We start from the raw sequence: 12,189 nt of genomic DNA, 5'->3' as shown, positions 1-12,189 counted from the left end.
AAAACAAATTCAGCTTGACTGTAAATCTGTAATACTGCAAGTCAATTATTTATCTTATCAACATTCGAACATGCAAATAAATCCAAACGAAACACCCAATAATCTAAATCCAAACAATAAATGTAAATTACTGACAACAAAAAACAAAAAAAAACCACCCCAGCTTATTTAATTCTCCCAGGTCCTAGGTAATTGTGATGAAAGCAGCTACAGTTACACTCAGCAAAACTGACACCACCGCCGCCGGAGAAACCGCCGCAGCAAATGAATTCGACGGTCCCGGCGGCGAACTAATATCCGCCGGAGTATTCCCAGGACTCAAAGGAGACGGCGTCGCATCTGCTCCCGGTGCACTCGCAGCAGGACCCGATGTCCCCGGTGCAGGCGAAACCGCCGGCCCACTCGTCGCCGGTGACGGAGACTCCGACGATGGTGACGGAGCAGGAGCTTGAGATTCCGGCGAGGGGACCGGAGCCTGGGCTGACGGCGCCGGGGCGGAAGCTGGGGGAGACTTGACGCGGAGAGCCAAGACAACAATGACCAGCTTTTGACCTTTGTCGCAGTTTGTTTTGTTGGATGTAATAAAATAAAATGGGCCGGAACGATCAAACTTGAAACTCGAATCTCCGCCGTCCAATTTTACGATAGGTTTCGCTGCGTTACATTTGTCATAATCGTCTTTGCTCACCACCACAACCGAGTCCGTTTCTTTCGGATACTTGAACGCTAACAAAACAAAGTCACAAAATATTAGTGTCAATGCCAAGTACTCAAATTTTTTTCCCAAAAATCATCTTTTTATTGGATACTGAGCTGCTAGTAAATAAACATGTATTCTTGCAGGAACATCAATCTCACTAATATAATTATCTCAGATTGACACATCATCTGTTCGGGACATTTTTTAGAAATAATTTTTTCAAAAATTATAAATTTAAAAAGAATTAATTGTTAGAATGATCCTCGTAAACCCTTCACACTTGAGATTTTAGGAAAATTGGTCAGTTAATATGGTATCAGAGCTAGGTTGGATCATGAATGTAAAAACTTACAGAGAGTGTCGTTGATAAGAAATCTCATTCTTCCGGACCATTGATTGTAATCCTCAGAAGGGTTGGTGCTCCAGCCGTTTTTACCACCAACTAGAAAATTGTAGGCCTCTGTTGAAGAAGAGGCCAAGAATAGAGATAGTATAAGTAGAGATAGAAAGGCCATAGTAATATATATTTGGAGAATTTAAAACTATATGAATGTTATGTACGTGGGAGTGGATTAATGAATGTGAATAAGAAGAAGGTGTAGAGCGATCAGTAGAAAATGGCAAGAGATGGAAGCAGGTATATATAGAGTGGTGTGGAGAAAGGTTACCGTTGGAGAAAACAGTAGACAGGTGGATATAAATATAAGAAACGGTTCAAGGGGCAGTGATTCAGATTATAATTAATGTTATTATGTTGTTTATAGGCTATAGCTGAATTTTGTGGGGAATGTTACACGTAACATACGCGGACACACTAAACATTAAACGGTACACTTGGTGTTTATAGTAGTATTTGATTATGGGTTTGTCCAGTGTTTATAGTAGTATTTATAAATTTGGTGTGTTTTTATTGGTATGCTTGGTGTGAATGCAGGGGGCCATCTTTATTAAAGGAGTGCAAGCCAATCAAAACATAGAAAAACTATCAAATTTTGTGCTTATTGTGTGCCCATGGGCACACACTAGAAAAACCGTTTGATTATAGTAATGTGTTCATGGTTCATAGGATACTGTGTAGACTTAACTTATTTTGATAAGTTTTTATTGAATAATAACGAATGTTTATATACAAACATTACAGTAATCAAAATTATAGTAATCAAATGAGTTAAATACATGGAGAGATCATGTATCACAGTAATATATGATTTTGATAAGTTTAATTCCTCCTCAAACTATATGCGAGCAGCCTTTTAAATCTTTTTGTAATAGTGATATAATATATGAATCCTAATAAATTAATACAATGGTACATTTTGTACTTATTTTATTATGTTTTGTTATTATTTAAAAAAATTGTATAGGGGAGTGAATAAAATTGTGGTTGGTGGGTTGGTGGGGGAAGAATACTATACTCAATAATAGTAGATTAGGAACCTAAATATTATTTATAAGAGAGGAGAAGAAAAAACTCTTTAGTTTTTTTTTTTAAGTTTAACCAAAAACTCATTGATGAGTAAATTTTCACATTTTACTAAATTTAAAAGTAAGAGCATGTCTCATAAACCCATCAGATACATCGTTAATTTATTGATTCTAGCACCCAATCAAACATAAAATATCAGATACCTTAAACACATAACATCTCAACACAATTGCTCATTCCAGTCTTACCTTAAACACATACCATCTTAACACGATTCTCATTCCAATCTTATACTACGAGTTAACATGTTCAAAAGTCAAAAAAGAAAAATTAATTAAAAAATAATAATCTGCAGACACAATTTCTTTGATGGAATAGAAGAGCAAATTCAACAATTTTTACTTCAAATTTTAAATATAATATAAAAATATAGTATTGATTTAAGATATAGATATGGATAATTAACTTCAATTTTGACAAAGTGTCTAATCCTAATTATAAAAGACAATATAAAATAGAGAAAAAAAATATGTGTAATAATTTATTATAAAATATAAGACAGGATAAAAAAAGAGCCTCTTAAAAATAAGTTTCAAAAAATATTATTTCAATAATAAGGCATTGCTATAATTTAGTTGGATTAATTTTTTTTTATCAAATACTATTAAAGATTTCAATTTAGACATCACGTTATATTTCTTATTTCTTATCTGTTGAATAAGCTTCGATGTGAAAGCTAGTAGCTACAGATCATGATCCGTGTATAGTCACTAATAGTTGGGTACAGTACAGATATTGTCCATTTCCTTGCGTTTTTGAAGAAAAATAATGCAACACCGGTTAATGAATGGAAGTGGTGGTACAAGAAATTGATTGAGCCTAGACACCTGTAACCCATCATTTTCTAAGCTAAAATCATTAACACGATAAACACGATATAGTACACACAAGAGATTGCGATGGATGGTATTGGTTTTAATTATCAAGTCTATTATTTCATCTTTACAAGCCATGAGTATTAATTTTATGTATTAGCGGTCAAGCAGAAATTAGTGTAAGTTCACATTAAATATCAGAGCTACCTAACATGAAGTTGGATCATGTGGATGATGCATTAACATACATTTCAAATGTCGATTAGATAGCCTTGTTTTCTCTTTTACTATATTTATATATGAGTTTAGGCACCTAACCTTGCTGGTTGCATTTATATTATGCAAAAATAATATTATACCGAGTTTCAAGTACGGAAGAGCAACTCCAATTATAAAAAGTACTCAACTAACAAATAAGATGTCATATATAAAAAAAAACAAATAGAATAAGCTTCTCAAAATATCACAATCCAACCATACACTCTCATTGGCTATATTTTAGCGCAGTCCCTGTAAATGACTATAGTTGTCGAACGGCTACATATCTGTAAGAAATATCGCGTCATCGATTATTATATTAAGAAAATATATTTTCTATAACAAATTAAAATAATAATAACATGCTATATTTTAAATATAACTAATACCATCGAAATGAAGGGGGTGTTTGGCAACTCCTTAAAAGCCACCTTCTGAGTTTATAAGTTAGAAGCACTTATTTTGTACCGTTTGTGTAAAAAGTCAAGAAACACTTATAAAAAGCTAAGAATATTGGCTTTTGTTTCATCACTTCTACTTCTTTCCCGAACACTTTAATCACTTATAAGTCTTAATTTACTTCTAACTTCTATTTCACTTCTTTACTTTATGAAAGAATCACTTATTTTAAACTCACCCAAACGGCCCCGAAATATATTACTACTTCAACAAATTTTACATAAAAATAGTTTGACTTGACTTAAAAGGAAGTGACTTATTGCTTAAAGTAAACAAGTAGATTATAAGTTATAAGCGAACTTAACTTATAAGTTATTAAATTATTTGGATAACTTATACTTATAAGTCAATTGAGTGTTGGTAATTTAAATTTATAAATTTTATAAAAATTCAAATTACTAAAATAAAAGAAACTTTATTAAGAAATAAAGTTTATTACATATTGTTATACTCAAATATGTGAAGACCTGTTTTGTGGGCCAAGCCTATATAGATGGACAAAGAAAAGTAGAAAACTATTTTGGTTGACATATTCAAGATTGGGTTGAATTATATGTAGCCGTGCCCACATATTTGACCGTGCCCAGAAAAACCTTCAATGAGGCGCACCCTGTTGGCAGGAAGAAGGCATATTTGACTGTTCTAGACGAAGATGGTTTACATCAAGATTAAAAGGGCAAGAGAGAACATATATGGTCATGGACACGTCCTTAGGCATATATGAAACCTAGAGTTGATTGTTGGAGACAATAGCAGAGCCCTGAAATAAATTTCACCTAGTGCTAGTTTCGAAAAATTTTTTAAGCCAAAGAAATATCTTGCTTGATCTTGTTTTAATTATGTCCAAATCTCCAATTTCCTCTTTCCCACTTGTTAATCATATTCCATGTTTGGAAACCTAACTGGAGTTTTGTTTTCATGTTTCCTTACTTTGTTTTCTGCTAACGGGATGTTTTACATAGTTGGGCTAAATTAAAAATTCTGGACTATATAAAACAAAATTTTGAAATTTCTTTCACTGGGCTGCAGCCTAGCCAGCCTTTGTTGTGGCTCCGCCCATGGTTGAAGAGTACTCTATCTTTTATTCTGAGAAGTTGTCTGTTTTGGGAAGTGGAGGATGAGACTACAAAAAACCTTGCTCTAGGCTAGCAAGTAGTCCTTGCCGGGGAGCTTGTGAAACCTTCTCAAAAATATATCTTGGAAGGCCCTATCTCTGTTGTCTGGTGAGTTGTCCAACTCATTAGGAAGCAGAGACGCGCGCTGCATTTGGGATAAGTCTTGGCCTGGTCAACAGTATTCGAGGCTCATGATTAGGCCTCATCGTATGGGCCCCTTTCAAGAAAGGCAAAGGAAGAGAACCGAATCCAAGTAGATTTTTTAAGAGAATAAAACTAAGTCTGACTTGATCCCCTGTAAAAAAGTAAAAAGGTACGTAAACACATTAGAGGTATGGGAAATTCTTAAGAGTAAGAGGCTGATAAAGAAAACTCTGGTTTTCTTGGCAATCACGAACCCTAATCTACAATCTCAGCCACATCTACATACATCACCACCACTAACAGTCTTATTCTTAAGAGTAAGAGGCTGGTAAAGAAAACTCTAGTTTTTTTTTGCCAATCACGAACCCTAATCTACAATCTCAGCCACTTCTACATGCATCACCACCACTACATATCTTGATTCTGATGCAAATCTCATCTTTGTTAACTTATTCCGACGAGTAAAATTTTGGGTTTTGAAATAAATGTTCCATGTCTTTGCATTGTGATGTGCAATGAAGGTGCGGACCTTAAAAGAGGCTTCTAAGGACATCTTAGGAGGAGTGGGTGAAACGGCGAACTGGCGAAGTCAGCAGTGAGTGGTGCAAAACAGATGGGACGGAGCGTGATGGAGAGCGCAGGTGTGACGGGGGAGAAGGCCATGCACACTGCAGACAGGACGGTGAACTCGGCTGCAGAAACTACAAAGAATATATCAGACAAAATGATTCATGAAGCTGAAGATAAAGTGGACGACAAAACCACCCATCAGCCCACGGATAGCAGTGCAGAGGATGTAAGGACCCGTGAGCAAGAATATGATAAAGAGGATCACGTGTTCTCACATTGCAACTCAAGGTTTAGGAATAATGTTATAATTCTCTGAGATGAATAAGCTCTGCATGATATAAAAGGCTTTTCTCTTCATTATATTCTAAGCATTCTAAGATAAATTAATACATGTTAAAAACACCTTTTCTTTGCACTTGCTTGCAGCACATTTCACAAACTTAATGTATATTCACAACCCTGTTTCTATGGGTTCTCTCAGACTCCTTTCAGTACAAAGTGAAAAAATAGTAGTATTGTTTTACTATACTGTACAAAATTGCCAAGTTTTACAGTACAAATTGGTCAAAGTTTACAACGATTCTTGAACAACTATATATCAGTAACGACTGCATGTAAGTGCACAATTGTGACTAGTTCAAACATATAGATTTAGACATCTCAAGACTGACAAGGTTTTTTTTGCAAGAAACAAAATACTAGACAGTTTACAAACATAAGTGATGCTTCAAAGACCTGCCTAGATTCATTAAAACTTCACCACAACGCATGAAATATCATCACTGCTATTCCTCGCCACTGCTTCCTCAGCAAGACGCTTTGCTGCTGCTTGAGCATCCTCGATGTCCTTGATACAATCCACAGCTTCTTGATTTGTCATTACCTGATATGAGATGTTATATGTTAAATTGAATTGCAGGCGACTCCATAACAGCTCAGGTGGAGCCCAACATTATTAAGGTCAAAATAAAACAAGTTTCTTAAGCAATTGCAAGGAACAGCTTCACCGGTTTCCAATATCACAGATCCACCCATTTTATAACTGTAAAACTTTTAATATCGCTGCCATGGCCCTGTATTAGCATAAGCCAGTCGATACTTGTAATATAATATATAATCATGGACATTATTGCAGAGTTCTAGAATTTCATCATATTTAGGATGAGGCAACACATATTGAATCATACCCCTGCAACAAGGACATTTTACGGCTATAATAGCTTACCAATTTAATTATCCCTTAAAAGTCTACAACCAAAGCAACATTAAGTCTCATACTGCAGATGGAAGAACACGAGTCAAGACCATAGACATATATGATATTATATTCTCATGTAAGAACGAGAACACAAAGAATGTGAGAACAACAAATGATGCAAGCAGAAAAATCATGATACACATTAGAGAGGAGAGGATGATAAGAAACAGCTTAAAGAAGGTATATGCACAAAGGTTGTTCGTAGCCTAAAATTTCCCCATCTATTCTCACTGCTGTACATAAATAGTAAGATAATACAAAATAGGAGTCATCTTTGTCTATAAATCACTCCCTTATTTTAAGAGACACATTTCACGTATGCTCCTAAGAAATTGACAACTTTGGACTCAAATATACATGTACTTATAACCACCACCACTAAGAACTATAGGCTTTTGCAGTATATATTTATAGACGGTGGTACCACAAATAAATATTTTGACTAACATAGTACATCATGCCATCAAATGTGAGGACCAACCTTCCATATACCATCGCTTGCCAGGATGAAAAACTCTGTGTCATCATCTATACTTTGCACTGCCACATCAGGCTCTGAGCTAAGGTGTTCCTTCAGGCTCTTATCACCAAAAGCCCTGGCTACTGCCAACTCTCCATCAACACGAGCAACGTCACCTTCAACAAGTACAATGAATTTTTACACACACAACAGAGAAAAAGGTAGTAGTAGTTACGCATCAATGAAGCTGTGAACAGCAGATACCCATCAAGTCTTGAATATAATAAAACTATAAATTTTTCAGCAAGAGAAAAATGATCAAATATTTTTTCACTAAGAGAAGTTTCAGTATTAAGTTTCAAGACTGAAATAGCACATGAACTTTGACCCCTTAAACATCAACTAGTAGTAGCTAACATCAAATGTTTGAACCAATATCGTGAAATAAACCACGCTTCACTCTTAACTAGTACTCTTAAAAATTGCACGAATGTTAAAATCTCTAGCACAAGCTCCTATCACCACAGGATTCATTTGGTCTGATGGTTTACACGTTAACAGAACTCATGAAGGGAGAGAGTCTGATGTCACAATCTGGGATATCCAAGGGCAACACAACTTTTTAGAAGTCAGGAGTTTATATAATCACCTGGAATTTTAATTACAAAACCACCTCTGTCCTCAATACGATTGCGCTCCTTGTCAGGTTCATGATCCACTGACAATTGTTTTGCCACTCCATTTCTGCAGATAACAGCCCGAGAGTCCCCGACATTAGCAACAACCAGCTTTTGACAATTAATCAGAATTGCAGTAACTGCAGTAGAACCGCCTTTACCCAAATCAACTGCTTTATCCAATATTGTCTTGTCGGTTACACGATATGCTCTTCTGATTGCCTTCTCCGTCTCAGTCCAAAAGTCAGGCTGGTTGCAGCAAGAATAAAGGTGAGAATAGAGATATGGTACTAACTATCAAACATGGGTAAATGATGTATTAAGTCTCTGCTCATATCCGCATATTTGTTTTACACTGACTTCAAAGTTTAGACTACTCATGCTGTGGGGAATTTAGCTCCTACATCAAGGGGAGAGGGGTATTTCCAATTTATTTATAAAGTTTAAACAAGTCTCTATTAGCTTTAATACATCAGAGCATGTTGCAGCAATTAATTGTATTGACAAAACAGAAGAACAAGATTACCTAATACTATTGAGTGGATTGTGTTATTATCAGTAGTTCCTAAATATAAGAGGGTACATTTTCCATTAAGACTTACTTTCTTTTGTTAACCTATAACAGTAGTAATACATTATACTCTGCGCATAAACTTAAATCAGAGCAAAGAAAAAAAATTAAATTATTGACATGTTACAAAATGAAAGTGTTTGAATAAGAATTTGATGATTCTTCGCCTTCTCAAGGTTGAGCTACTAGAGATTGAATCACGGGTTTTAAATGCAAGATTCCAATGCACCACAATGCAAGGGTTACAATATAAGGCAAAACATGCTGATATCATAGAAATTAATTTGAGAGGGGTTGCCCCTGCACTCATTTATTTATATTCTCGAACAAATGAGAAAGGCAAGAGAAAGTGTTACCTCATTAAGTATATTCTCGAACAAATGAGACCGCAAGTAATCGGGAATTTCACGGCTAACATGGCCATCAAATATGGCAAACAGACCGAGCTCATTCTTGTCCACTTGCTTAAACTGTGCAAAAACATAGTCTTCCATGTCATGATATGATTTTCCCTTTACCAAGTGAAATCCATGTCTTAGTTGCTTCGACAACTTACTCTTTCCCTTGCCCGTGTCTGCTACAGCTGAATCTAAGCAAGCCTCCTGCAAAGTAAATGAAGAACCTAAGAACTAGCAACTATAGTTTGTCAAACTCGTTTCAAATGGACACTCATTTTTGTAAAATAGGACGAAGAACCCGACGAGTGAAACATTTTGGTTTTTCAATCCCCAGTATGTCATGTTGTCACAGAGTCATAACAGCATTAAAGACTTCTCAAGCTTTTCATCATTATATATTTATATAAGTTATATACTCCCTCTTTCCCCCTCAATTCTTTACATTGAGTTTGGGCACGGAGGTTAAGAAATATGTATAAAGTAGTGGAAAAGAGAAAAAAAAGTGAGTGAAGTGGTGGGACTCATTGATTTTTAATATATAAAAAGGATTTTTAATATATAAAAAGGAGATAGTGGAGTAAAAAAGTAGTGTGAATAGGAAGAAAAAGTGGGAAAGTGGTGAGATCCATTAGCTATTTTAGGAAAGTTTTGTAATGTAAAGAAATGAGGGGACCTCCAAAAGAGGAAACGGTAAGAAATCTAGAGGGACAGGGGAGTATGTACTAAACTTAAGCAACATAACTTGAATCGAGTTAATCCTCTTCTCCACAAACAAAACTTTGTTGGTAATTGAATTTAAACTCGAAGACAAAAAATTTCAATTATGTAGGTCTGACTTGCTATGTTTTTAAACCCTTTTAAAACAGCTGAAGAAAAAGTCCTTATTAACCATATTAGCTCAGGGAGCTCATATAAAAACCATGCAACACGATCACCTACTCACCTCAATCCAAAAACACAATGTATTCATATTATTCGATTAAGTAAACAAGGGTCCTATACTGCACCTAAAATGATTACCATGCTTAAAGAGAAAACTACAGCTAAAATCAAATTAAAATACTGGGTGCAAATCAAGCATATCAAAAGAAAAAGGATTGATAATGGTCTAGACCAACTGTCCCAAAAAATTTAGCAGCAGAATCAAGATGAAATTATTATACAAAAGTTTTCACAATGCACGTTAAGAATTCAAACATAGTATTCAAAGGATAGAAAGGAAAAAGTAATACAAGAAAAATGGATCTGTAGCATCAACATATACACAATATTAGAAACATGAGATATGACGCAAGTATTACCTTCATCTTGTTGAGGATGTAACTTCACAAAAATGGCACAACATTTTAAAAAGTTAATTGTTTTGATGAGAGAGAAATGTGGAGGCAAAAGGACACGTGTTTGTTGTATGTGCGAGCTCAGATATAGGAGGCTCTAGCAGCTGCACACGTGTTTTCATTTGTGCATGAGTCCGCACTTTGGGCCCTCTCGATCGTGCCGCAAGTATTGTGCGGAGTAAGAGAAAAATCGAAAATAAGGCGATCAAAGGGACCAATAACCGAACTGATTATTAAAATTAATAGATTGATGGTTAGGTATTATAAAAAAATTTCTCAAATTTATTTGGTAAATGTGATTGGCCACATTAATAAATAATGATATCTCGCACATAAATTATCCAATTAAAATCATTTCTATGTTTATCATGTCATTTTATAAAAGAATATCATAAATTATGTAATTAAAATCATTCCTATGTTTATCATGTCATTTTATAAAAGAATGTCATTTAATAATTTTTAAGACACATAATGTTATTCTAAATTGATTAACAATTTTTCCGTGGTTCTGTTTCTGTTTGTTCCATCCTGGTTCAGACAAGAGACGGTTAAGGTTTCTTCTACATATGAATTAAAGAAAATGAGGGAGAGGGTGACAAAATGAGGTTTGTATTTTCTAGCAACGGAAAAACGAACTTAATTGATAAAGTTAAAAATAAGAATTAATCAAAAATTAATTATATCGATTATATCTTTAAATTAAAATAAAAAGTCCGATTACAAAAGTTTACAGCACGCTAAAGATAATCTACTTTGTGTTAGAAGTGAGCGTGACGTTTTTGTGAAAACATAAATCAGTGTATTACTTTTCAAAAAAAAAATTAGTGTGATACTAAAAACCTCATACACAAAGAATCTTTTATCTGTAGTTTAAGAAGGATGACCAAATATAATTGGACTAGTTCAAATATGATACCAAACCAAACCAAACATACTCAGTATATCCCGCTTAGAGCAGGGTCTGAGGAGGGTAAGATGTACGCAGCCTTGCCCCTACCCTTAAAATAGAGAGGCTGTTTCCGTGAAGACCCCCGGCTTAGTGCACAACAAATAAACTAGTGTGTGCTATAATAAGAATATAATACCTTAGCCCATGGCCTTCTTCACATGGGACTTACCCAAACATTTTAGATTGGCGCGAATGCATCTGGTAATAACTGAGCTGAATCCTCCCTTAAAACTGAACACCATAACCCTCATAATCTCTGTGAGCCACGAGACCTAGTCTCAACCACTCTAATACGCCGTCTCCAATCATTCTTGTCTAATGTCATATCACCCGTGAGATTTAAGGCTCCCATGTCCAAACTTAATTGATCAGCCCATGTCCGACGAGGCCGACCCCTCTTTCCCTTACCCCGAACCGATATGTGTTCTATTCTCCTAACCGGTGCTGAGTTACACTTACGCCGAACATGTCCATACCAACGTAAACGTCCCTCTCTTATCTTCTTAGAGATAGACTCAACACCTAAAAGACGTGACTATATTGTCACTATATTGTCCGTCAACTATGCATATAATAAAAACATGATAAATGATAAATTAATAATTTATAACTTTTATCTCAGTAAAAATAGTTAATAATTTATAACTTTTAAGTTTGATTCTGACTTGTCCCAGATTTTTTAAAATATGCAAATTTATAGATATATTTTTAGTTATCAGAAGAAAAAAGCTTTTCTTGCTCGAATTATTTAATAAGTTTGATATAAATTGACCAAACCCGCCAAGTTGATTAGGCTTTTTCTTTCCAACCGGTCTTTGCTAATACTACACGTTAGTATAAACCTTATAAATTTACCAAGTTTGAGTTGTCAACGGACATGATCTAAGACTTTTTTCTAGTAAAATCCAATCCATACAATATATAATTCATATTCATATCTTTGTAAAAATGTCAGAAGCCTAAAGAACTGCCTCATTCATTCAGTGCAT

At 34.9% G+C, this 12,189-nt stretch overlaps 2 protein-coding genes across 2 annotated transcripts; both read right to left on the bottom strand.

The window, feature by feature from the left end:
* Positions 1–14: 14 nt before the first annotated feature.
* LOC108220370 (early nodulin-like protein 18) lies at positions 15–1,513 on the bottom strand. The gene is made up of 2 exons (XM_017394116.2): positions 1,053–1,513; positions 15–726 (listed from the first exon to the last, which is right to left on the bottom strand). Exons 1-2 carry the CDS (start codon positions 1,213–1,215, stop codon positions 185–187), a joined length of 705 nt encoding a protein of 234 aa, XP_017249605.1. The 5' UTR covers positions 1,216–1,513; the 3' UTR covers positions 15–184.
* A 4,528-nt stretch (positions 1,514–6,041) lies between these two features.
* On the bottom strand, positions 6,042–10,249 carry LOC108221331 (probable protein phosphatase 2C 39). Its single transcript, XM_064093105.1, has 5 exons — positions 10,213–10,249; positions 8,870–9,115; positions 7,915–8,191; positions 7,287–7,441; positions 6,042–6,430 (listed from the first exon to the last, which is right to left on the bottom strand). Exons 1-5 carry the CDS (start codon positions 10,216–10,218, stop codon positions 6,296–6,298), a joined length of 819 nt encoding a protein of 272 aa, XP_063949175.1. The 5' UTR covers positions 10,219–10,249; the 3' UTR covers positions 6,042–6,295.
* Positions 10,250–12,189: the final 1,940 nt, after the last annotated feature.

This window comes from Daucus carota, chromosome 5 (genome assembly GCF_001625215.2).
Source record: "Daucus carota subsp. sativus chromosome 5, DH1 v3.0, whole genome shotgun sequence".
NCBI classification, from domain to species: Eukaryota; Viridiplantae; Streptophyta; class Magnoliopsida; order Apiales; family Apiaceae; genus Daucus; species Daucus carota.
This window is presented reverse-complemented; position numbering and strand designations above follow the sequence as displayed.

Excerpts from the sequence above, each read along its gene's own strand:
- LOC108220370 (XM_017394116.2), bottom strand. The coding sequence starts at position 1,215 with ATGGCCTTTCTATCTCTACTTATACTATCTCTATTCTTGGCCTCTTCT. Across the intron at positions 727-1,052 it reads TCTTATCAACGACACTCTCT|CGTTCAAGTATCCGAAAGAA; the intron begins GTAAGTTTTTAC and ends TTGTTTTGTTAG.
- LOC108221331 (XM_064093105.1), bottom strand. Across the intron at positions 8,192-8,869 it reads TCGAGAATATACTTAATGAG|CCTGACTTTTGGACTGAGAC; the intron begins GTAACACTTTCT and ends TGCTGCAACCAG. Across the intron at positions 7,442-7,914 it reads TTTTGTAATTAAAATTCCAG|GTGACGTTGCTCGTGTTGAT; the intron begins GTGATTATATAA and ends TACTTGTTGAAG.